At 36.4% G+C, this 26,876-nt stretch overlaps 1 protein-coding gene across 1 annotated transcript in view; it reads right to left on the minus strand.

Annotated features, from left to right (window-relative positions):
* Nucleotides 1-4,142: 4,142 nt before the first annotated feature.
* The window catches only part of PPP4R3A (protein phosphatase 4 regulatory subunit 3A), a 45,138-nt gene continuing 22,404 nt past the window's right edge, over nt 4,143-26,876 (minus strand). Inside the window, exons 5-15 of the mRNA XM_009689842.2 lie at nt 18,107-18,184; nt 17,885-18,001; nt 17,371-17,487; nt 15,459-15,590; nt 15,257-15,359; nt 14,427-14,585; nt 12,907-13,076; nt 10,948-11,090; nt 8,066-8,256; nt 7,380-7,606; nt 4,143-5,006 (exon numbers count right to left, since the gene is read on the minus strand). Coding sequence (XP_009688137.2) covers nt 4,893-5,006; nt 7,380-7,606; nt 8,066-8,256; nt 10,948-11,090; nt 12,907-13,076; nt 14,427-14,585; nt 15,257-15,359; nt 15,459-15,590; nt 17,371-17,487; nt 17,885-18,001; nt 18,107-18,184 — 1,551 coding nt within the window. The 3' untranslated portion in view covers nt 4,143-4,892. The remainder of the gene's footprint in view (nt 5,007-7,379; nt 7,607-8,065; nt 8,257-10,947; nt 11,091-12,906; nt 13,077-14,426; nt 14,586-15,256; nt 15,360-15,458; nt 15,591-17,370; nt 17,488-17,884; nt 18,002-18,106; nt 18,185-26,876) is intronic.

The raw sequence follows: 26,876 nt of genomic DNA on the forward strand, positions 1-26,876 counted from the left end.
GCATATAGACAGAGCAGACAAGGTATTCACAGTCACTACAACTTCTCAAATATTTTTATATTATTTTATATATTATTTTATTTATATATATATTTTATATCATATATATATATATATATATATATATTATTTATTTATATACGGCCACAAATCCCCAAAGTGGCAGCAGTTATGGCAGGATGGCTTCCAACTATACCAAGAGCTCACTTCATTATCTAGAGGCAATCCTGCAGGATATGCATGCTGGCAGGGAGAATCCTGGGTTACACCAGTGAAGTTCAGTCTCTGGCGTCATGAAGAACTTCTGAAATTCCACAAGAACCAAGACTCAGCATCAGCTAAAGATCAACCGAACAGCTGTCCAAGTAAGTAAGTGACAGAAACTAGTTTGTCCAAATTGAGCTAAAGGACAACCGTCATTTTTATTAAAGCTAGTAGCTACTGCTAAAATCTTGGAGAAACAGTATGCCATTGAGCAACTGAACAGGGGTATTGGGGTGAGGATTCCCTTCGACACTAAACTGAGGTATTTCTGAGCAAATATTTAATGGCAATGTGAAAATAATGTCTGGAAGGTCAAGAAACGTAAATCACTGAAGTGGATTATGCCTAGTGTTGCTATCCTAAACTTAAACTTGAGTAAATTCATATTCTCTCAATAGTTGTCATCCTCTTTGGTATTAGGGAAAACTTGTTATAAAATAAATAGTAGCCATGAATTCAGTTCTACCATTTTATAGTCAGCAAATTAGCAATTTCCTTCCAAACCATCTTGGGAATGATTCCTGTAAAGGGACAGGGTACAGCGGTCAAGAGGAGGCTAAACTGGACAATACATCAGTGTTTCAGCATACCTAGCCCTCTCTTGTCTGCAATGGTCTGAGTATCAGTGTCGTTTGGAGTAAGAGAGGCTTATACTGATTGGATGAATTGGTTAGGGAAAAGGAAAGAGACACACATCTAGAGACACGTAGAGTGCCCATAAGTGGCGGAGATGGCCACTACAGTGAGGATCCCCAGCATTTTTGTTTTCTGAACCAGGGAGTTTAGGGATGCTGAATGCACTATAAGCCTATTTATCAGGATCTGATCCTTCACAAATTTCTGGGGAATTTGAAGAGATTGAGCAAAGCTTCTTACTAAACAGTGGGAGTCATCTATTATTTAGTAGCGTGGTTTCATAGCAGGTAGCGTACTACCAACAGCAGGTAGTGTTTCATCCACAGATGTTTCCACTAGGGAACTGAAGGAGCTGGAAAAACCTCATGGTGAAAAGATAATCATTAATTTAGATCAGAGGGAAGGACAAAGCCTCTGAAGTCACAAAGCAGAAAGTTTCTTTTGTCAGGGGCATCCCTGACAAAATCTAGGCTCAAAGCTAGGAGGTGTACCTCACAGTAACTGGCATCCAGTCCTTCAACTGCTGACGGAACAAAGGGACATATACCAATGATTCAGGCACGTTCTGGGTCTTGCAACGAGCTTTCCACCTACGGGGCTTAAAAGTATCTTAAAATATTCTCAACACAAGAATTCCAAACAGGAAAGGCAAACCATGTAAAGAGGACAGGTCTCCTTTGTCTTCAGCATAGGACAGCTAAGGAAGGACTGCAAAAACACAGGGGATCCACTGCCATGTGTATCCCCAAGGATGCATGAGGGAAGGTGAGGCATGAACAGCCCCTACAGGTACCTTAAAGCAAGTTTCCAGGATCAAGTACTGTGTCACAAGTGCATCTGCAATATAAAGGTAATTGTGTATGTACTTGAAGAAAAGTTATTTTCCACCCTTTTATCGTTCAGGAACAGGTATGTGCACTCTCTCCAAAACAGCAAATACACTTAGCTTTCTAGGTATCTCACAAAAGACATCAGTCACTTCTACTTCAGACAATACTCCTTGAATAACTGTTAAATATACCATTACACTCTCCTTTGGATCTCATTTGTGTTCAGCCAAAATATCTAATGGTTTACCCTGTAAAATACTTGCAAAATAGCCTGTGAGATACTTTAGGAGTTTACCCTGTAAATTGTATTTAAGGATATAGTTAGAATATGACTGAGCAATTACAACTGAGCCATGTTTAACAGAATATATAAGCAGCTCTCTTGGGAACATGGGCAAATTGTTTTAAAACTAAGAATAACAAAAATCCTAAAGAGAGATTTAGAACAGAAGAATATTGTTTCTTAACATCATTTTTGACCACCTGTTAATTCATGTCCACTGTTTTACATACCCATCACTTCTCACAATCCCATTATTTCTTTCTTCTGAAAAGTATTTAATTTTCAAGACTTCCATGAATATTGAAGTAAAAATCATGGACAACACCATACCACCACTGTCCCCAAATCACCTACTTCCCCACTATGCCCAACTGAATTTAAGCGTAGCCATGTCCTGTCAGGCTACAAGTGTTAGATAATGGGGAAAGTCAACTTACTGTCTAACTACAGGTTAGACAACCTTAACAGATGTGCAGCTTAATATTTTACTAGTCTTTTAGAGCCTCATAACAATTTGAAAATATTTCTACTCCCATTATTATTTAGACAAAATTTGATGGTTTAAGGATGATATTTCCTCTGTTAAATGCAACCATCCAAGATCCCTACAAACATTATGAAAGTACCTGAGAGCTTAAAAGACTGAAGCATCAATCATTCCACGATAGCTAAAGGAACACATAATATCATCAAAAAAAATTCCTTCTGTCAACTACTACTCGGAAGAACTTTACGTGATATAACTTAGAGGTCATGAAGAAAAATTTTAGGGCTTTATGCTCAAAGTCTGACAGATGGAAAGGATTCAAATTGAAGCTAATAAAAAAAAAACCCTGCAAAATTATAGATTTCCCTATCATGGCTACTGTTCTGACACCAGAGTTGCAAAAATCAAGTTTCAGGCAGGTCTTTGAGACAGCACGGGGACACTCACACTGCAACAGAAGGCTGTATCCAATCTTTCAGTGACCAGTTGCTGAACTCTAAATGTTTCTTGCCTAGAATTGTCCTGTCACAGACACTCTTAATAAATACATTGCAAAAACTCGACTTTAAAAAGTGACCTCAAATAAACTTTTAAAGGAGAACATGGATAATTATTTTTCCCTAATATGTATTCTTATTTAAATATGGAATTATTAATATATGTATTAATAAAGTTTGAGCACAAAGGCTTTGATATTTGTAGTTAGCATAAAATCTGCCAAGCAGCACAATCTTCAGAAACAAAATGACAGTCTCCGCTTATGTGTGGTCACCGATGATCCAGTCCAAGATTCTCACGTACATTATTTCTACTGTTAAGTGGTGCATTACTGCTTGTAACTACTGGTTTGGTAACTGTAGTGGTCTGAATGTCCAAAAGGGAGTCTACTCTTGAAAATGTATGTAAGGAGGGATTTCTTGTTTGCAAAGGAACCAAGGAAATTTCTGTTCTTGGGAAGCACTGCCCTCCAAAGTCATCTGTAAAAATAGTACAATAGGAAGTAGCATGTAACATTTAGTTTCAATTAATAACTAATATTATTTAGATTTTGGAAAAAGTGGAAAGAATATAGTCATTGAGTTAGGCCCAAAGTTTAATTGCTGTTTCTCAATCGAATATTAGAATGAATTTTGAAAGATGGTATCCTTGTAAAGAAGTTAGTCTGCAACCATCTTTGAATCACTAAAACTGGTATTCCAAAGGGAATCAGAGGTTTTAAAAAAATACCACTAATGCCATTGTCCTTCAGCATTAATTATTTCTTTTTTATTTTTGTAAGTCAAATGAGTCAATATACTGGTATTCCTATATCATCCATCTTGCATTTTGATGAGTTAGTCTACCACCATTGTACTCAGTTACGAAATTTCAAAGTCTCTTTGGAATACTAATTTCATATTTGCAGGTTTCATTTTTTTTTGATTCCGTCCTATTTCCCTGAATTGTTGCTCAAGACAGTTGCTGTAAAATTTAATATAAAATATTTAGTCACAAAATAGTATTGCTTTTTATGCACATTGTGGCAAGATTATTTTTTTCCAATAAAAACTATACCATCTTCCATAAAATCCTAAACATATTAAGAACTGTGATGCAAAACAAAATTACACAGGGTGAAACAGGTACCAGCACAACAGTGAGATTATATTACATCAAAAAATTTTAATGGTCCCAAATATATACTCAACAACTAAGCATACACTCAGGGGGGCAAAAAAAATTATGACACAAAAGTGACCACATCTAGAATTCCACTCAATCTTTAATCAAGAAGGGACAGACAAATCCCCCACCTCCAAAAAAAAAAAAAATTCTGCAGTTTAAAGGGCAAAGGGAACAGATTTAAAAAAAAAAAAAAAAGAGGAAACTTTATATTCGGCCCTCCCCCATAGAGGTTTTTAAAACCTGTTGTAGCTTGACTAAAATGTTCAGAATGTACGATTTGAAAGGCAGGTCTCTTTTATACAAAGAAACTGCTGGCATTCTTAACTAGTGAAGAATTATGGCAAAAAACGCCTTTTCTTCAGAAGTCTCATACATGGTCCAAGAAAGCATATTCCGATTGTAGCAACTGACCAGCCAATCCAGAGTTCCACTAACAAAACTCCTGCCCTGTTGGCTTTTTTTTTTTTTTTTTTTTCCATTTCCTTCCCTGAGAAAAGGGCAACATGTGGTCCAAGCTGGAGAGCTCAAAGGCGTAAGTCTTTCCCCTAAACGAAATATTTCCTCTTCTTCTGCTCCTTTGAATTGGCACTTGATTGGCAGAAATCCATTTGTATATGTTGATCTGTGTCTCACACAGTAATTCACAAAAGATTGCTGCTTTGTTGTGGTTTTGTTTTTTGGACAAAATATTCTTCCCCCAACTAGTAATGTTCTTCAGCAGTTGCCATTATGATGATTCAAGCTTTGCTTTCTTTGACAAAGGTAAAGTTTCCTCCTTATCTTCATCTTCATCATCCTCTTCATCATCATCAGGATAATCTACGAGTCCCACAAGGCCTCCCTAAAAAGAAAGACACAATTACTATAATTAAGAAAATGTATTGTACATTGCTTTTTCTAAGGTATTGGAAAACATTGCTTGCACAGCTTTTTGCCACAAGGATATCGTTATATGAAGTTTCGAAAATAATGAATACGGAACAAAAATCCTTCAGTATGAATAAAAACGACATTACTTGAAATGAATAAATCCAAAATGGAGCTTTACCTGTCCAACAGACCTACTAGAGAGAATACTTCCAATTGAAATTAAAAGAAAATCAAAAAACTACCTAGTTTTGCTAAGTGTCATTGCAGCTCTATCTGTTCAAAGATATATATTTCTCTCATCCAGCACAGATGACTGCAGCAAAGAGGAATCTGGCAGCATTTCAGAAACAGACACGGAACACCCTTCCAATTGAATTTTCAATTACAATACTTTTATAACATGGTCTCTCATCAAAAAACTTAGTTTAAATGTTCAGAAATGTAAGTAATTCATGACTGAGGTGTAAGGGTTACAAAAGTTAAATGATTTGGCAAAGCAAAAATAAAAGGATCTCTAGTAACACTAAAAACTCCCCTGTATTGCCAACAGCAACAACATTTAAGATTAGGCAGCTCTAGACCCATGAGGAAGCAGTGTGATTTTCAAAAACTTCCTCCAACTATAGGACATTGCAATTGATGAGATTTAACCAGCGTGCGACTGCAATGGCAGTTGCTGACACTTTACTCAAGGATTGTATTCCTTATGTATCTAATGAGAGACATTAAAATAGAAGTTTTCAGTCAACTGTATACCAAGATGCAATTCTAAACAAGTACACACATTGTGTATAGTCACATACAGCATAACACTGGGTATAATACATGTAATGTGATCAAATAACTACTGAGAAATCCATTTCCAACACTGTTTTTAGTTTGTGAATGCTGCACGTTTTATAAACGCTGGATATGCTACGCTGAAAGAAGGCAGCTTATGCTGCTGGATAATTAATCCATTAATTATTTTTCAGTGCACTGCACATTAAATGTTACTCGAATATTTTTATTGTAAAACCAAACACTTGACAATTTGAAGCTAATGCTGTACACAATACGCTTTATTTATGCTTTGCATACGCTCCGTATGTAAAGACTCCATTTCCGATTCAGGGAATTATACTGTCTGAGAGAGAAAAGTCTCCAGTTTGAATACAGAATAGACTCAACTAAATTCCGAGCCAACTGTATGGCTTGTAGTGCTTAACTAACTACTGCATTTTTTTCATAGATGAAACAAATCTGCTTCCCCTTCTTCCACAGAAAAATTTAGAGGAAGTATCCCTTAATTCTGCTGTCAGCCAAGGTCTCCTCATTCAGGTGCTCTCAAAAGGTGGCAACGCCAGCACAAACCCTTAAACCATCTGTGACTGTTAGAGAAAAAGAACTGAAATTACAATTGCCTTGGCTAGAAGTTAGGTGAACAAGCAGTAAGGTGGCATTAAAAAATAAGGATGAATCAGAGTTATTCCAAGGTTCCAAAAGAATACCTGAGAACTGAGATATGAACCTGACCTTTCAGAAATAAAAACGCTCACTACGAAAGTAGCATCTCATTATCCTAACTGTGCTGTACTGCTACTACAGTATCTGACCCCACTGCTGTGAAGACAACACTCTATTGAGACTAAACTCTGGTTTGGTTCAGATATAGTTGCAGCCAAAAATCTCGTTAAATACATTTTAGGATGCTGCTGAATTTTAAAATGCTGGCTTTGGATAGTCAATGCAACTAATACTGACTCTTTCAAATGTGCTTTTTTATTCTACATCATTGTGTAATATGTGTTAGTTCAAAAGGCTAAAAAAAAAAAACTGAGATAATATAAATTATTTATGTTATCGCTTACCGCAACCCTAATACAACTCCATAACACAACTAATTTATTTCATATGCATCAGTTGTATAATTCTGGACAATGTTCAAGATGGTAACAGTAAAAACTCTCTATGGGGGTGAGGTAACACGGTGGAGTGTGCCAAAATTCAGCAATGTTTCCACAGTATTTCTACCTGCCAAACATCCCTATGCAACTTAACAAAAGTAAAGTGCTGTCTATATTTCATAGCAAGAATCTTTGCAAACAGTAGCTAGTACACACTAGTTAAACGTGCCTTGCTTTTGAAAAAATTATTTAAGAGTTTGGGCATAAAAAGAGCTTATATTTTTACACTATTTATGTAAATGTCAGATCTCCTTAAAAATTCTAAAACAAACAGAAAGTATGCACAAATCTAACAAACAGTGAACTGCTTAACACATCAGAATTCATGCAAATTTGAAATGCTAAAGCAAAATGCCAAACCGTAACAATGAAGCCACCCTATGTCTGTTCAAAATTACCTTCGTTGTAATAGCTGCCATCTGAGATGTGCTTTTAGAAACAGATCCTGGAGACCCAGGTGACCCTGGGGATCCGGGAGAACCTGGGGATCCAGGCAAATTACTTGCAGATGACTGGCTGGTAAGGTTGGATTTTGTACCGCTGGAAAAGGAAAGCTTGAAACTTGGGCTCTGACGACCTGACAGATTAGTTTTCAGAAGAACTTCCTTTTCTTCACTTTCTTTTACTGCGGTAGGGGGAAAAGCAAAAACCAAAGCAACATTAGTGAGCAAAATATTTAATTACAAATCATACTGCTTTGTGACAAAATGCCTAATACTTTATTTAAAACTCGATAAAGTGAGCGGTCATAGAATTTTTATCATGCTACCAACCATACCACGCTATCAACGGTATGACCTGAACATTTATGTATAAAATGATGAATTATAAACTTGAATAAAATGCAAGAAAACTTGACTGCCAGCTAAGATTGTCATTTAAATGCTTTAAGAAATAAACACCCTTATTTTGTTCTACTGTGTTTTACAGACAACAAAACTTACTTTGAACAAACTCTCCACCAGCACAGTGTCACAGTTTCAGGATCTAAGACTTTAAATATCAATCTTTAATTCAGTAGGACGAAAAAGTGTAACTTGTGTTTTCTGCTAAGCCATATAGCATTCTTCTTCTCATTACTTACGTTTTTTCCTCTCCATGAATTTACTGATAGGGTCCATAATATCCTCATCATTTTTAGTTTTGTCAGAAGGGGGCACCACTGCCTCTCCATCTTCCATATCATCTTCATCAGTATTAAACCACATTTCCTCCTCATCCTCCAGGGTTCTAGCATCCCTTCGGTATCTGTGGTTTCTCAAAATTGAGCGCATACTGCAAACAATAGATTTAAAAACTTTTAATCCAACAGCTCCCTCATACTAGTAACATTCCTACTTGACATTTAACACTGACAGGTTACAGATACAAATATTGTAAAATAATACAAAAGTATCAGCATCTTTAATACAGTAAATCATTATGAAATTTGCATCTTTATCTTTTCAGTGCAAATGACTAACACCTTTTTTCTTTTTAAAGCATAAAATAAAGTGCATCTCTGCAGAAGCACATTCATACTATTATATCTGTCCAAAATTTCTGTACATTACTTACAGCAGTATTAAATGTCACTTTCATAAATGTCATCTGTGTGTCTGATTCAGGTTTGGAACAAGAGGTTTGCACAGGTAAATAAAATATTGTAAAAAAAAAGTTTAGAAACTATACATTTTTTTCCTAATTATGCTTCATAGGCCATCACTATTTGGGGTCCAATGTGTTTAAAAAATAAGAAAAAAATCTAACTTATATAGGACTCTGGTTTAAAATTGATATGTTAAAAAGAGAGCTCTCTCTTTCTCCCACACCCACCAGCTACAATTTTTGCTCAGTTTTTTCGGAATGGTATTTTCCATTCTTCTGGGCAATGGACACCAAGTGCTACCTCTTGTTCCCCATCAGATCTATTTGTTATTACTACTTTTGGTCTACCTCAGCTCTACCTTCCTTTTCTATTTCCTCAGAGAGGCAGCATTACGGTCTGGGAAGAGAGAGATAGCGATGTGCATCCAGAGAAACAGGAGAGTAGAAGTGGAAGAGGAGCTGAAAAAACTCTCTTGGTTGCTAAATGCTGATTCAAACAGTTTTGCATAAAGACATGAAAACTCTTGATAAATTTTTTGTAACATTTGTTAAAAATTTACTGGAAACAGTGTAAATCCCAAATTCAATGTTTTCCATAAAACCCCTGCTATTGGAATAGTAATATGACAATCTGAGGTCATTCTATTTAAGGAAAGGGTCTTGCACTACTGACCGCAGAAAAAAGCCAGAAGGCAAAAATTAAGAATCTATAAAGTAAAAAAAAAAAACAAAAAACAAACACTAAACAGATTTTTAAAAATAAATCTAATTATCCATAAATTTGGTTGCCAGTACCATCATCTAGATCTATATATTCTGCATCATTTTAAATTAGATTTAAATTGAAGTTCTGGTAACAGTACAAAACCACTACTTAAAAGCAGCATTCTTTCGGATACTCTTTTGGCCCATGTCACCAGAATTGTTGGCCTCTTTCTTGACTGAAGTATTCTTCATTAAAATGGGTGAGCAGATTCTTGTTATTTTTGCATTTTTCTTATTCCTGTTTCTTCACTTAGGACCCAGATCGTGACATGGCTTGCATAGCTGCTTTGTAACACGCGGGAAGAAGAAAAAAGCCAGGCCAGATATAAACCTCTTGAAGCTATAATTTTTTTAGTACCCTCAGGTGGTAAAACCATACCCAACCACTCAGCTCAGCTTATACCAAGAAAAGATCTTAACATTTTACTTCTCGTGTTAGACTGAAATTACTCAAGAAAGTGGCTGGATTCCAACACATGCACTAATATCAGAATCACAGGGCTTGAATTTCACAGCTGTTTCAGCGATAAGCTGAGCTGACACAAGCCACAATAATGATATCTAACCTGTAACATATTAGTTCTCAAAACTGTAAATCTGGCACATACTCTTAGAAGTGCTTCAATACCTTAAACCAAATTTCTGATTATGCTCTCATTTTAATTCTGCAGATCTCATTTTTAAATATTGCTTCACAACACTTGTAGCATGAAATATAATAATTTAGAAGTTTGAAATTTCATAATGTCCTAGCACTGCTAATCAGAATTAATTTTTTAAATGCGTTTGCAAAGCAATTCAAAATAACAGAGTAAGATTAATCATGTTAACAATTATGAAGAGTAATACATTTACTCACACAAGTAGTGTATTTTGTTTAAATGGAGTTATGCACAAAGTAAAACCATTTGCGCCAAAAAAAAAAAAAAAAGCTGTTATACAGTCCTAAACTTTTTACTTTTATACACCCTACCCTTTTAGCTTTGGGTAACTGCGTACTACGGAAGGGAATTTTTGATCTGGCACAACAGAAGGAATGATTTAAGCGTGATAGCACATTATGTTGTATTCTGTCAGCAAGTGTAACGGTGACAAAAAAAGTATCGCTGGAAATTTCTTTGCAAATTTTATTTCTCAGTGACCTTAAGCAGAGGTTAGCTAAATATCTGCATATCTACTCCTATTACTAACTAAAATGAAAAGAGACTTGTCACATGGGTTTTTGAAGGAAAAATCCACACAATAATTTATGAAAGAATAATCTTTAAAATCAAATGGTGGGAATCTAATAGTCAGCAAACGAACTTCAGATACTGTCAGGCTTCCACCCTCGTTACAGTAACGCACATAAGTTTAGGATAGTAGAACTTGATATTACTACTGGGAAGGTAGGGAGAGGAGGAACAACATTCTTCAATGAATGTTAGCTGAAAGCTGATCAAGAGTTTGAAGCAAAAAAATCACACTATTAATCAAACAAATTCAACAATGCCTGAGATGCAGGCAGGAGTCAGCATTATTTACACTTTCTGCTATCACACAAAAATCCACCAATACTCCCAAAGCAGAATTTGAGCACTAAAATACTAATGAGAGCACGTAAAGGCATTTTACCTGTCAAGTTTTGGATTATCTTGTCTTTCCCTTTGTTGCTCAAATCGTAGTTTCAGTCCTTTGAATGTTTGCACATAATCTACATCTTCCAGTGCTTTCCAGTAATTTTCAATTACATGAGCGGTTAACGATTTTATATCTTCCTATAGGAAGAAACAACCATCAAGTGATTTATTTTAGTTCAAGTGAACTTATTTGCTAAAACAATATAAAAAGTTATATCATGTTGTAACTGAAATGATGGATTATTTTTAAAATGTCGCATAGGTAATTATCTCAAGGAAAAACTACTATTATACATACAGGTGTAGTTAAAAATCGAGAGCTTCAAATACACGGCGAGAGAAACAGGCATAACAGTAGTAGTCTTCTAGTCATATATCCTTCAGCATACATAAATAAAATCAAAAATGCCAAAGAAAATGATACCAAAACCAATTCTACAAGGTATTTCCCACTGTAGATTATAAATATTTTTATCTTGAGAGATTTGTTTTTGTGTGTTGTAAAAGGTAAATTAAAAAACAGGTTTAGGAGATAGACTTAGCATTCATATTCTTTCTTTTCTCACTATAGATACATTTCTTATGAACAAGGAAATGATTATTCAATGTTAGGATGAGAACAAGAAAAGTACTTTTCACGAGAAACCAATATCAAGCTTTTCCTTTGTGACCACACAGGTCGCATACAGTCAAGGTCCTCTACGAAAAGCTCCCAAGTCTTTTGCTGTCTGAGCAGAGTGTCGTGGCTGCCCAAAGCCACCGCTAGACAGCCGAGCGTGGCACAGGTCTGCATACCGGGGCAGAAGAACTGCTCTTGGGCATGGTTTGGCTTCCTTAGCACAGCACACTCCCTGGAATGCCCTGCAGACTAAACATGGGACTTGCCCTCTACTACAGACAAGCAGAGCAACATGAATCAACGTACTGACTGCTTTCTTTTTTGGTTGCTTGCTCAAAGGTCACCTCTTGCGAATGGTAATACATCAGTAACAATAAAAGGGCAGATTTTTTTTAAATTTTCTCTCCTTAAAAATCGACAAAAATTATTTACAGATACCCAAAAGTATTCTGGAAATGCAACCTGCGTCTGTAAATGAAAAAGACGACAAGAAAATAAAACATGATTTGTTTTCACAGCAAAACAAAACGTAGAGTCAGCTCCCAATTCTGCAGTTTATTGAAAGACCACAGCACAAGTCACGGCCACCTATATGGATCAACTTTTTTTTAGCTTCAAAATATTTTCTCACCAACTCTTCCAGTATGATCAGTTTATCTCAGCCTTGATTCACCTAAGGAGCCTCAGCTTAAAGAGGAAGGAGAAGCTTAGCATATATGATTTCAACAGGTGATAATTTTCCCCATTCACCTATTCCTCCACAACCTGCCCGCACCCTAGCATGGCCCTCTCCTTATCACATACACAGTCTGTACAGCATCTTGTCAAGACCTGGATGAAGATGACAGTGAGGAAACAGCACTATACAGACAACCAAACTGGTCTCCTTATTTTAAGAGAGACTCCACGGCGGGAATTTTGTAGCACTTCATTAATGTAACATCAGAAAAGATGATCTCTCTCCTGTATGTTTCCGTATTCTGTGGAATGGAAATCATCACAGGGCAAAATTAAATTTGATGTGTTCATAGCAGTAGTTTCAAATGACATTCTTATCTTAATAGGACTGCATTGATTAGGACTGCTTTTCAAATATTGGTACAACGAGTACTGTTGCAACACTGAGTATTAACTGAATTTAATTTTCAAATCATGGTACAGTTTGAACATAAGAGAGAAGTAACAGTGGTACAAAAGAAAGCTCATTTAAATACAGATATCATAAGATCACATCTTGATTACAGCTGAATGGAGGGCACAAACTAAAACAAAAGTCTGTTTGAACTGCAAGTTTAAACAATACGGTAATTATCTTCGACATATAACAGCACTCACCACTCTGATAAATTCAAACATCTCTATTATGGCAGAGTTCATCAGATTATAACGGGAACCATTATTTAGAAATGCTTTGACCACAGGTTCAAACAAAAAACTTTTCATTATATAGCGGTTGTAAAATTCATCCTTTAGTCCAATAATCTTTCTCTTGAAGCGAAGGGCACCTGAAACAATTTTAAAATGGCGTTAAAGGGTATGTTTTTCAAATGTAAAAGAAAAAAAACCTCAGAAATGACACAGTATCATTTAGGGAAATTTGCAAACTCAGTTTTTATAGAAAACTACATTATTAAGAATAGGTAATATGTTCAGATATTCTCTGCTTCAAAAAGGTCTGGACTATACTACTGAAGTTTAATTGTCCATTTTATCACAAAAAAATCCTCCTTCATAATTCAACAAGTCAGGCAGCCTTTGATCACTAAAGAACAAACTACTGTTTAACTATATTACTAACCCAGAGGTGTGTGATTCATTTTTTTTTAATTTTGGAAATGATCTATGATAAAGGAAAAATTTTTTCTCAGTGGGAAACCTGGGAAATTGGCTTATTTAAGTATGTTTGATTACATTTAATTAAGTCCTGCTTGATTAGGATGCAAACTATCTCATTTTAAAACTTGTAAATGGCATTTTCTTCACACACACAGTAAAGCAAAGACTTGATTTACATCCATGATACAGCTCTTTCTAAAACTCTAAAGCACATCCACGTTTGTGAATGTCCACGCACCTAGAGAAGGCAGGGCATCATCTCTCTAAAGGTAAGTACACTTTGGTTAGCAGCTAGCGTATACATGAAACGTGATTACTGAAGGGCTCCAATCCCAAAATCTCAGGTAACTCAGTAGAAAAATTTAAAAAGGTACCTCTTATTGCATGGTACCTCTCAGACAACTTTAACCTTTGTTTTATTCTATGTGCAGAAGTGGATCTTGGGCAAACTCTATTTAGAGAAATTGGTTTTCAAGGGCTTTAAGCTTCCAAGAATAAAACAATGTTTATTTTTACTTGAAATTTACAACTAACTGACATTTACCTCCAGAGTTAAGTCACACTGCTTTGCTAATACTGTCCTAACAACGGCAAAGAAACTATCGGAGTTTGAAGAGCAGCACACTGAACATCTCTGCGCTATGTTTAATGTAGTTAGATGACTGTATCTCCAATTAAACATCTCTGATGATTTCTATTCAAAAAAACATTAAAAACTTACGAGGGTTCTCTTAGCATATTTAATATCGAGATATCATCTTTTCAATTCATCTCTATACTACAAAAAAAATCCTTGCGCATTTTAGAAAAGTCATTTGCAAATGCTAAATTATTTGCTAATTCTAGCTGACATCTGTAAAATGGTAAGAAAAACAAAAGATACAGCATAGTGGTAGGATTTTTGTAATTAGTCAAAAATTGCCATGGTTTGTGAACAGTTTTCTTCTTCCAAGAGAATGAAGATACATAAAAATTCACTTTCACAAAATACCAGTTTAGTCCTTAGCTTTCAAACTTACACAATGCCAGGAAAGCGTGCTTTGAAGCCATGAGAACAAGTACCCTTCGTAGGATATCTTTGTTAATAATGTAGTTCTTTATATGATAAGTATGATGCTCTACGCAGAAAGTTAGCAATTCCAGTATTAATGCCAAGAGCTGGGCTGTCTGAAAATCATCTGTAATAAAAACAAAACCAAAACAATTAATATATTTTAGGACATGACCTTCAGAAACTAACTTCAAATATGCAAGTGCAGTCTGAGGAACACTTTCAAGCTCTTGCGCGTTCCCACAGCTAGTTGAGGAAATACGCTAGAAGGTTAAAGTTTAAAATAGAAACCGAATTAGCCTGTTAGGGATTGGATATTTTCTATTCATACACATATGCCAGGAAACACTTAAAATACAGAAACAGTTATACTTGAAAAACGTTCTGTCTTTGTTAAATCAGTGCCTAAAGGTTCAGAGAGCAAAGAGCTTACGCTAACACAAGCTGTCAGGCTTCCTTGACCAAATCTCATTATGAAGCCTGCCCGTCTATATGCATCACAAAATATGGCCCGATATGCAATATCCTCACTAAGTTTGCACCACTAACATTATCCATTATGCCTTTTAACAAAAGCACTGTACAAGAAACCAAAAGGCTCAGGCTCTTTTAATATTTCTAGGATATAATTATATCAATATATACAAAAACGTTACTCTAACCCTCCTTTTAAATAGAGAAATGAAAAATTAAAAATAGGTCAGATTTAATCTTTTTAAAAATCCTTTGACAGTTATTCCGTTTTAAACGTTGACATTCAATAGTCTCTGATGTGCCTAACATCCAGAGCAGTATTACCTTTGCTAGGTTTGTCCTCTGTAGTATTGGCCAATAATGGGGCTGTGAGAACGTGCATACAATGTTTGTAGAAGAAACCCAAGAACTCTGTCTTTTCGGTTTTCTAAAGAATTAAAAAAGGTCAGTTTTAATATTATACATGTAACATAGATCAAGCACTCCAGAAACCCAACTGTAATGTCATTTGAAGATATTTACTTACATTGGCAGTGGCAAGCATATTTTCTGGATCAACTAGAGTACGAAGCAAACCCATAAGTAGCACTGCCCCTCCAAGTTCTGGGTCTGTGTCACAAATCATGTGTTCTATAATGAGGTTAATAAGTAGTATATCCTAACAGGAAAAAGAAAAGAAGCAGAAATCAATTCTAATGGCACCCCCTTGCCCAAAATCTGAAAATCTCTTCCAAGAAAAGAGATGCTACCTGGTCAAAAATGGTGCTATATCAAAATTAAAAAAAAAAAAAAAAAAAGAAGTCCTAACAAACTAATTTTGCACGTCAATGACAAATTTTGCAGCCAGTGGTTCAACAGTAAGAAAGCAAGCAGTCACCAAGACTCTTTCAAAGTAACTAAAAATGGTTCTTAAATTTAGAGTCTTTAGACGTTAGTCTGAACTGAACATCAAAAATATGACACAGCAGTACGGACAAGATGCTTAACAGTCTCATAATTGACCTAGTCTGTGGAAGTCTTTTCAGAGTAGACAAGTTCTAATCTGCATCCTCCTTTAGAATACATACCAGCGTCGTATTTCTGCAAACATACAACAGCAAATTTTACAGGCCTGAGTAATGCTATTGAACTTAATGACATTATCCTCACCTAAGAACTACTCTAACATGTATTTGTAAAAATAAAGAATACGATGTAAAAATAGAAAATAGTATTTGCATTTAGGAGCCTCTATACTGAACTTGCTCAGTTATCAGTGTCCCCAGTAAAAGAGAACGGTCATCTGATGCAGGTGGCGGGAACCAAGAGCCATATTCCCCGTACCAGCTCTATGTGCAGCAGGTCAAGTCCCAGCTGCCCCTTTCTTCTACTTCCAGTACAGACACAGCAGCACCAGTAGCCTCCTGGTCTCTGTCATACTTTTGGCAGATACAAGAGAAAACACTAACTATCACTTATCTAAGGAAAAGGCATCTCAACTTTTTTTTTCTACTGACTACTACTTGGAAATACCTTTCTTAGTACTAGTGGTATATGTACTTTCTGGTAACCCTCGCCTTACTGTTAGTGTTCTTTATTAATCAGTTACAGAATCTCTGGGAAACGTGAACCTTTGCCAATGAGACAGAGACACCCAGTTCTTCAGATACTTAGGACCACTTTCTACACAGGTGGTAGTAAACTGAACACAGTAGATTCCAGTAAACTAAAAGCACACATCCATGCTAACGTCAACATTTATATTTTGCATATCACATTGTAAGGAGGCCATCACTCAAAATCTTTGGTTTCACTTTCTTACAACTAAACAGCAGATGTGGACTTTTAAAACGAACCTAAACATTTGCCATTTTAAAGACTGCTAAAGATATATATTTTCCTACCAAGATCTTAATGTATTAGGATCAAACAAAACAAAGCTATTCTGAAAACTACATAAAATGTCCATAGACATAGGAACTGCAATGCTTTTTAATGTCAGTGCATTTTTAAAAAACGCATGTTTGTAGAAATAAAGGCGAAAGACACAAAAATCAAATAAATTTTTTTTTGAAAAAACAGAGTATTGTTCACTTTTAAATCAAAATTCCTCTTCTTTTTATCCCCTTATAATTTTATTCCAGCTTGAATTATAATTCTGCTTCCAGAAAATTGCAGTTGTCAACATGGTTATGTTCATACTTTTACTCTTGCAAGATCAAAGCCAGTCTTATTTCAGCTATCACATGACAAAACTGTTTTGCCAATATTATTTATTTTTGTAGCAGATACTAAAAATACTCCCAAACGATACATTTGAAAAGTCTAAAAAGACCATTCCAATATAAAACTTCAAATACAGCACGTGAAAATAAGATTTATTCAACATTAATAGAGTTGTAAAGATGAAATAGTAACAAAAAAAACAACAGCATATGCATTATTTAGGTACCACTTACATCATCATTCTGCTGCGCTTCCTGCATGACAAACTCTCGTACCATGGATGGGTTGTATTCAACCAAATATGAGAATATGTCAGTGGCTGCACTTCGTACTTGTGCATCATCCATACCCTAGAAAAGTCAAATAAAATAATTTGTTTCCTAAAACTGAAGGATTGAAAAGGAATGAAAAACAGAACTCATATACCTTTTAATTCTTATTTACAAGTCATACCTAAATACTACTAAAATTAAATTCTAAAACTGAATTGACTCTGATTTGTTTTTGTATATTTGAAAGCTGTTGGTTAAAACAAATTTTATAGTTTCCCTGTCCTTTGGTCTGTTTCCCTCTTTTCTTACTCAATTGTCCACCAAAGAGTAAACAAAGACAGGAAAGTTAAGACAAGACAAATGAAGTAAATACCTCTGAAAGTCACGTGACTGACCTTTGGCTTGCTTACTTTTTAAAAAAATTTCTCTAGAGAAAAATAAAATTGTTACCACAAACAAAAGTGAGCTGACTTACCAATATGACTTCTAGTGCTGGCAGGATGCCCATATTTGACAAAGTTTTGAAAAATGCATCTCTGTTTTGAGGTTGCAATGTTTGAGAGAATGCACAAAACTCTTTAAGAAAATTAACCTGAAATACAAAGAATAACATACTAGTTAATAATGAAAAAAAAAAGGATGCAAGAATCACCTTGTAGTAACCGTCCCTTTCATGCATATTTTACAGATTTCTTACCAATTCCTGTCTTTTCTCCTCATCTGTGGCTTCATCTGTTAGTTGTGCAAACAAGTCTGTCAGAAATTTTTCATCTTCCTACAAAGGCAAAACAATACCATTTTTTATTTGACAATACCAAAAGGCATCCAAGTACAATCTAAAGCTCTTCTAAGCCATGCCTCCTGCAATTAAGAGAGAGAACACTGTTGTGTACTGCATTTAATCATATGAGCATCAGCTTTCTAATTCCATTTTCAAACAAATTAATATGAATCTTTTTTTGGAGCTTTTATGATGATCTGCTTGCTCCCCCCCCTCCCCGCTCAAGTTTCATTCTCAGTTACGATGTATCTTGTATTATCTTTCGGTTGTCCTCCTTCTATTGCTAGCCTCATCTTTTTGCCTATGTCTCTTCTTTATCACATGTCCTTCCCCTGAACTCACACTACAATACCTTTGCTTCAGACATTGCTGCATTTTGAAAAACATGTTCCCCCACTCACCCTATCCACACGTATTCATCTTTGTAATGTTATGAGAGCTTAGCAACAGGAGGAAAACAAGGGCACTGTGAAGGGAGATTCCATCTCCCCCTGTCGTGAAAAGCGGGGGGCTCTGGAAACCAAATTAAAATAACTCTTCCTACCAGGTACAGTGTTCATTGAGCACTCTGGCTGGCAGCAATTGAAAAGCATTTAGTTATTTTTCGTGCTGCTGTAGCTTAGATAAACTACAAACAGTGGTCAGAACATTACAGATACGTATCTTCAGACTTGAACAAAAAAACAATACTTAACCCCCCCTAATCTTTATTATCCTAACAGCTAAAAGATTAAAAAACAGAAACAAACCTTCCCCCATCCTCTCCCAAATATCATATACTGATAGACAGCACTTGCTTTAAAGATACCTGTATGCTAAAGATGAACAGATTTTTCAAAAAGGTGCCTCAATGTTAAGCTGCAATGCATTTCTTGTGAAGTCAGTAACACCACAAGCAACGTCTCCCCCCTCCAAAAATCGCAGTGCTAAAATCCCAAGTTGCCTTGCTTATGTTTACACAGTATAATGCAGAATCATGCAAACGCTACAGCTCCATCCAAAAAAACTTTCTTATACTGCAAGTCATCTAGGCACGTTACCCAGGCTCACCTTTCAGCCTTGCTGAGAGAACGAGTACCTCAGCCCAGAAGGCACACTGGGCTAACGCAGCTATAAGGCTTTCACCACCCAATCCAGGTTCTCCGGATGGCACCGCACAACATAAACCCAAAACGGGGTTGGCATGAGTCAGTAACCCTACAAAGTATTTCGCCACACCATCTGGTAAATCCTGTATTTAGCGAATACCACATGCTTCCTCTTGTTTTCATGTTGTGCTTTACTCCTAACCACCCAACAATTCAGTTACAATGGACAAAGACTTATTCCTGGACACAGTTTCAGATGCTATTTTGTGTGACAGCTTCTGCAAAAACAAAAAGTGATAGCAGAGGCCTCATTTGAAGCTTACAAAAATTCACTCTGGAGGATCAAGCGCTGGAAACCCAAAGTTTGACTTTCAGATTTCAACAGAGTCTACATTCAAAACTATCAAGTATTAAAGATTTTGACTTAGGATACTTAAGCTGTGATGAAAGAATATAAGGATGTATGACTACCTGCTATCCAGCTGTTAATACGGATAAGTTTTCAATTCTAGTATTTAGCTCATTAGACATTACAGGTACCATAACTAACATACAGCAGAGATACCAACATATTCATTTACTCAAATACAAAAAATTACAGATGGCAACCTCTAAACATAAAAACAGTTCTTCCAAAGAACATGCAAGTTATTCTCCATGATTAACAGTACATTTAAGAATAGACTAAAATGTTTGTTTTTTTTTTTAATCTAGATGAAACCAGGAAAAAGAGAAGTGAAAGCAATCTAATTTATCAAAACTGGCGACAAACTGCATACTTATTCCCCACTGGGTAGCGTAATTCTCATTTCCCTTCCTACCGCGTGAAAGAGGGTTTTCATCTCTTTTATAAGGCCTGAACATAAGTTCAAGTCAATATCACAGAAGGATCATCTGGAAAAATAATGGAAGGTTCAGCGCTGAAACATGTCAGAGCCGTGACTAGCGTGCTTCTGCATAAAAAGGTACACAGTATTACCCAAAGTATCAAAACACATTTTTTTAAGTTAAGATGTAGAAGGACAGGAGGAGGAGGAAGAAAGCAAAAAAAAGCCCTTAATATCCCCCTTTCCCCACCCTGCACACAACATTTGCTGCTGGTGATGTGTGGGACTCATTTATGACCCACTGGAGACCCTAGGGACAAAGGTGCCCTGGGAAGCGACAGCTTGCAGGACGCCACCGAAGAGCACAGCGGGGCAGCGTCCTGCTGGGCAGGCCCACCTCTGTGCTCTGGCCAGGCTCCCTCAGCCCCCGCGCCCTGGTTCAGGACCCGGCCATCAGCAGCAGAGGCCAACCCACTCACCCTGTTACTAGGCTCGCCAACGTTCAGAACTGCTGCAGGGGACTCATTACACTGGAAATTGATGCTAAGGGATAAGAATTCAATGCTGACACTTAAGGTTTCAGGAAGAATTTGCAAAAGTTGTGTATGTAACTGTTTTTCGACCCTCCAAGTGTGTACTACAATACAGGATTCTATAACATTACTCTAAATATAATACTGAAAGATTTTCCATGCCACTATCATCTCTTCCCCCAAATTCCATGAAATATATTGTATTTTTAAATTAACAGCATTTTCTGAAATCTCTAGTCCAGAGCACAACTCTGATCCCATTTAAAATCAGTAGAGTTAAAGATGAAAACAACTGATCCAAAATATCCCACATAACAAATTCCTTTCATGGAAAATACGCCGTAAATGGCAGTTATTTCAATAAAATAAAAGCAACGGGGAAATATAAGTTCCCTATTACTAATTTCACCGTCCTCTCTTAGCCCTGAAACATGTCTAGGGACAGCCTGGTTCCAGAGGCTTAACAAAAAGCAGACAGGTTGTTACTGATGTGAAAAGGTCTCTCTCATCTACAGAAAACCCGTGAATGCAATGAGAAGTCTAAATACAAGATTCCATGTATTTATCTGTAGCTATATATACAAGGCTGTAAAATTACTGATAGGATATTGTATTTAAAGATACATTCTTGAACTACACTATGAGAATCTATGGAAATGCACAGCACGAGAGCAGAGCTCATGTATTTTGGAAGTTACAAAGCACCAATGCTGAACACTAGAATTATACAAACTTAAACGTTCTCTGTTTTTCTGCAACTTGGAAAAATCTAAAAAATATATGCCTGTGAAACAGATACGGAGTAAGTGCATAATTCTTTGTAATATCTGGCCTGTCAATGCAGACAGATGTCTAAAACCATTTGGATATACCCTAGAAGCTGTGAAGGTTATTAAGGTTTTCCAAGAGAGAACAAAACTGCTAAAGATAGCTTACTGAAAAATCACAGAATTAAGCTATATGTGCTCTCCATGCTAGAAATTATTAAATGTGCAATACTCAAACTATGCATATGCCAAACACTAAGTATTTACGGCAACATTTACGGTTCTGCAAGTTCTAAGTAGATGTTCCTATGATTTGAACATCCTTCAAAGTTCATGAAGATGGAATTAAGCGAGGCTCTCCTCTCGCTCAATCATTTCTAAGTTAAAAAAACAAGAAAACCCACAGACATAGCAGGATCACATACAAATTTACTTTTTACACTTGTGAATCAACTTTCAAAGCACTCCTCCTCCCAAAAGGTACTTAAAAGCACTCTTCAAAAGTAGGCCTCTCTCCCCTGAATATCGTAACTTTCAGCTATTGGACACTACACATCTGTGATTGTAAATAAATTAGGAAAAAAAATCCCTTTCCCCCAAAAAATCCAAGAAACTCAATGAAAACCAAAATGGAAAAAAGAGAATAGTTTCCATCCTATTTTCCACCTGCATATTCATTTTAGGCTATCATTTATGGATACTTCAGCCTAGAAAGTGAATGTTTTATAAAACGTTACCAGCAAATACAGAATTACAGTTTCAAACATACATTCCTTCCCACAACCACAATAAAAGGCCTCATAGTTTAAAAGGCTTTGATCTCCTTCATCTCTGACTGTCTTCCTACACATGCCTTTCATTCGCTACCAATGAGCTATTTCCACTTCAGACAACACGCTGAAATAGCAGCAGCACAACAAAATCACTTTTTACAATGAAGAACTTAATTCAGAAATCATCAGCATGCAACACTTGTAAACGGCTTTCATCAAGCACTTCCCCACAGAGAGTGTTCTTCTGCACTCCACTGCAAGGTAAATTATGCTGTAAAATAAATCTCATCTTAAAATGAAAAATAGCTTACTGTTATACCTAAATCCAGTAAAATGTACAGATGTACCTAAATGCCTACATGTTTGCAGTTATTAAAAAAGGTGAGAGGGACTATCAGGAAAATAGCTTCTGTATTTAAAAAAGTTGATTTACAACTATAGTAAATGCTATGTGGTCACTGTTCCATTAATTACTTGTATATATATATATACATCCATCCCTTTGCACTCTCCTTTCCACTCTCCAGTTTCCTGAAAACACAAGATAACAAACTCTGAAGTAATCCTAACAATAATCTGTATTCTGGAAGTTATAAACACCACAGGACCTTGCTGGCAAAAAGAACACGCCAATGAGAAAGGGGGTAGAGAATCGAGGGAAATGGTGTTTGCTCACTCTATGGCGCAGTTTTGCAAGTTTTTTTTTTTTTTTTTTTTTTAAAGAACTACTTTGTAATACAAAGGGAAAGAACTGGTGGCCTCCAGTGTGAACATTAGTATGTATTTTTTTAAATTGCAAAAGAGCGTCATATAAAGTAAGGAAACACCACTTACCTGTCCCACCCCCACTCTCAAATTTTGGCGAGCTCCACGCGTCTCAGCAAGGCTCCTTGGTGGCTATGACATCACAAGACTAGAACGGGCTGGACCTCAAGCACTGAGAGCATATTAGGAAGGGCTGAAATTGCAAAAAACCATTATATATCTCTTTTGTACCTTCTGTACAAGCCAACAATAAAACCTGTAACTGAGCAGGTTTCTACAGTAGTTAATTCTGAAGAACGGAAACGTTGCTATCATGGGCTTATTACCTGTCGTGACCAACAATACCTAGTACAGCGAGAGCTTGATGAATTCACGTAACGTGACAGACCTTAGACAATTATATCACAAATAAATTCACCTCCATTTCACAGAAAAAAAAAAACAGTGTTAAGCATTTTTAAAAAGACTATGGGAAATCTAAACTTAACGAAGTAGGAGGGGTGAATACAGTTCATATAACTAAAGTGCTAAAGGTGACCCACTTTCTATTCTTGCTTTTACCACAGAACAGGCAAAAGCTACTCACCTATTAAACAAAGCAAAATCAGGGAAGCAGGTATCTTCCATGCCTACAGATTTTTTTCTCTTTTTTTTTTTTTTTTTAAAGATCCAACATCTTGCCTAACAACCTTTTTAAAAGCCAGAATTCCTTAGAATCAGCATACACTTCAACTCCCTAGTCTTGCCTCCATGCAGAGGTTTGTCCAATTTACAGAATTAACTAGCGATAATTGAAAAGTTGACTTTAAATGGAGTACTATCTGGACACAAAATGCCTTAAATGGAATATAGTGGTAATTTCAGGTAGAGTCAACTGGCCTGTCAAAAAGCATAGGGTAAAAGCTGCACAGCACAACTAGGCAGCTGTTAACAACTATTCTTGCACAGATTTCTAGTCCCTTTTCTCTGACTAAGGTATGGCTGAGTTAACCTGAGGTGAGGCTATTGCAGGGCTTCACTTTAGTCTGACATGAAAAGGGTTCTTTAAGAGCTCATCTTTTTATTGCGCAGCGAACAGAATTTCTTCTCTTCCTCCTCAGAGCCAGAGTCATACCAAACAACAGAATTGTGGGCACAACAGTTGCAGCACATCACAGGATACCAGCTGCTCTCAGAGAGGAGTTTACTTTAATCTTTCTGAGATTAAAACTTATTGAAAACCTACACTCCTCTACTATAGCCTAACTGGTCTGGGAGAGACAATCTAAAGTCAATCGCAAAAGCACAACAGCCTGTATTACACATTCACTGCAGAAACACAGGACTCGAGACCCTTGTGTGGCTCCCAAGAAACTACTACGAAGCATCCCAGAAACTTTTCAGTTAATAACAACTTAAAAAAGAAACAGTTTTGTAAATATACAAGTAAGGTTAGTGAGCACCAGGATCTAGTAAGGTTAAAAATAATGAATGCCAGTAACTCCACTGGCTAGAGTGTAGTTACGGTCAATTTTAAATCTTTCATGAAATAATTCCAGAAGAAAGTACTGTGATATGACCAACTACAAAAGTAATGTCAAATCACACTAAAGGAAGAACTACATTAAGAACTTGCCATAGAAGAAAAATAAAAAAAAGCAGTCTTTCAATTTTGATCTCAGAGTATTATTTATTCTGCATAAAGAAATGCCAAGAACATTATCATGTATTTTATTTATGGATAGCAAGAATGGGAGAAGAAAGGAAAGGGGAGAATGTGACTTTGCATTTGTCTATATTCTCTACCCCGTAATCTGAAACATTGCTGTATAAATAAATGAATACATTTCAGATAAGCAGGTTAAAACCTTCGCTTTGAGCTACACTATGAGAATCGGAAAAATAAACAAATTAATCAAATCTTTTATTCCCATAAATGCAATGAGCATATAATTTGCCAGATCTTCCTTTAACTCCCTCAAAGACAAGAACTGATCATCAACCCTTCTGTCAAATAATTCCCAACAGAATCTTACTTAGAAACTCAGGGATTTCTCCCTCCATGCCATAGAGCCACCCTGTGAAAGGCCTAGCAATTACAGTATAGCACTGAATGCACAGTCTTGCTTCTGCGGTACTGCTCTTCAGTCCTCAAAGCTGCAGAAAGCACTTCAGCAATTTGAAATATTTACCTTACTTTGAAAGTTAGGCAATGCTAACTCTTCTGGCTCCACTGCAGCAGGACTATATTTTACTATTCCCAATCAGTCACAGACAATAGCAGCAGAAGAGAAGAGAAGGTTCAGAGACTTAGGCTCACCTGTAAACTGCAACTAGCAAGTTTTGCAACTATACTATGCAATGATATTCTCATTCAACTTACCCTATGTGTACCAATGTATCACAGTTTATAAGATACAAAAAACAAACAGAAGCTCATCAACCAGTAGTCCTTTATCAAATTACCCTCATGGTTTCTGGCAAACGTGCTGTTAATGATTTTGCGGTATTAGCTCCTCTTTCTACCTGCTCAGTTTCCTTTTCAAAGCTACCCAAGTTCGAGATCCCTCCCAGTATCAACCGCTGACATCAAGATTACTGAGTAACTCTTCCCTTTGCCTTTCAAGACAACATCTATCATCCTCACAATTCTACTTGTAGCAACGCTTGCAAAGAGGCCAAGATATTTTAGAGAGACTAGTCATCCCAATACTCAATTCGAGATACCTTACTTGAATGTTCCTCTCAAAGTCAGGCTTGCAAGGTTTCTCAAACTGGTTACCTCACAATGATTAAGGCCTTCTGACTGTTTAGGATACACATGTTGTGACCTTGTTTACCAAGGACATGCATACAGGTAAGAAAGGTTTGAGTCAGTTGACTATACATTGGCATTAGTACCATTCAAGAGGCCCACCAAGGTGCTCCACCTGGCCTCCAGTAGCTGCTTCAATAAGTGATGGTCTTTCCATGAGTCGTGTCCCTGCTGCCTGGCCCAGGTGGATGTCTAGTGTACCCTACTGCTTATCAAATGCTCCAACTATGGGCAACAGATTCAAGTCCTGAGTCACAGGGCTCGCTTATATCAGTATTCTGATGAACCGAGTGTGGTGGATGAAAAATCAGGTGGCCTTTTTTTTTTTTTTTTTAAAAAACAACAATTTGCCATACGAGCTTGTGCAAGGAATTTACATCCTTCTCTGCCGTATTTTCCACGACATTAAAAATGGTGGACTCTGAGGTTCAACTGAGGATTAAAATGATGAACTTAATCAGCAGCATCTAGCACTTCGTCCACTTCTCCAGAGCAGAGAAACCCTAGCAGGCCAGTGGCTAGTCATTTCTTAAAAGTTAGAAGAGTTAAGATAATGGTAATTGATTTCTACAAACTAAAATAGATGTGCTTTTCCAATTTGCAGAGTCTGCCAAAAGCTTTAAGAAGCTTTCACTACAGAGATGCGCCACTTATTTCTACATAGTTCAGGAAATTCATGGGGTTGGTGTAGAGTAGTACTTAAGACACGCAGATAAGAAACCTAAAGCATCAGTTACATATAATCTCCTTACGTTTGCAGTATGACATACATCAGGGAAAACTGACAAATCCAAACAGTATTATTTAGGGACTTAAAAGACAAGAAAACAAAGAAAATGTTCAAGCACCTAAGGTAATATTATGTTCTGAATCTGTACTTTCCAAATTTTCCTAATTTATATTAAACTCAGAAACACTCATATGCTGGTATAAGATCACATATATACAATTCAGATGAAAAGATTTGACTTTGTTTTGTCATGATAAATTCGTCCTTAATTGTAGCACCTAGAAAGTCCCAGAATAGAGGAAAATTCTTACAGAAACAAGCCTTCAAAATGCAAAGAGTGCCACTTACTTTAACTAACCTTGCTCTGCTGAAGATTTTACATATGTTCGCTCACTTTAAATAATCAGTT

This window comes from Struthio camelus, chromosome 5, assembly GCF_040807025.1.
Source record: "Struthio camelus isolate bStrCam1 chromosome 5, bStrCam1.hap1, whole genome shotgun sequence".
Classification (NCBI taxonomy): Eukaryota; Metazoa; Chordata; class Aves; order Struthioniformes; family Struthionidae; genus Struthio; species Struthio camelus.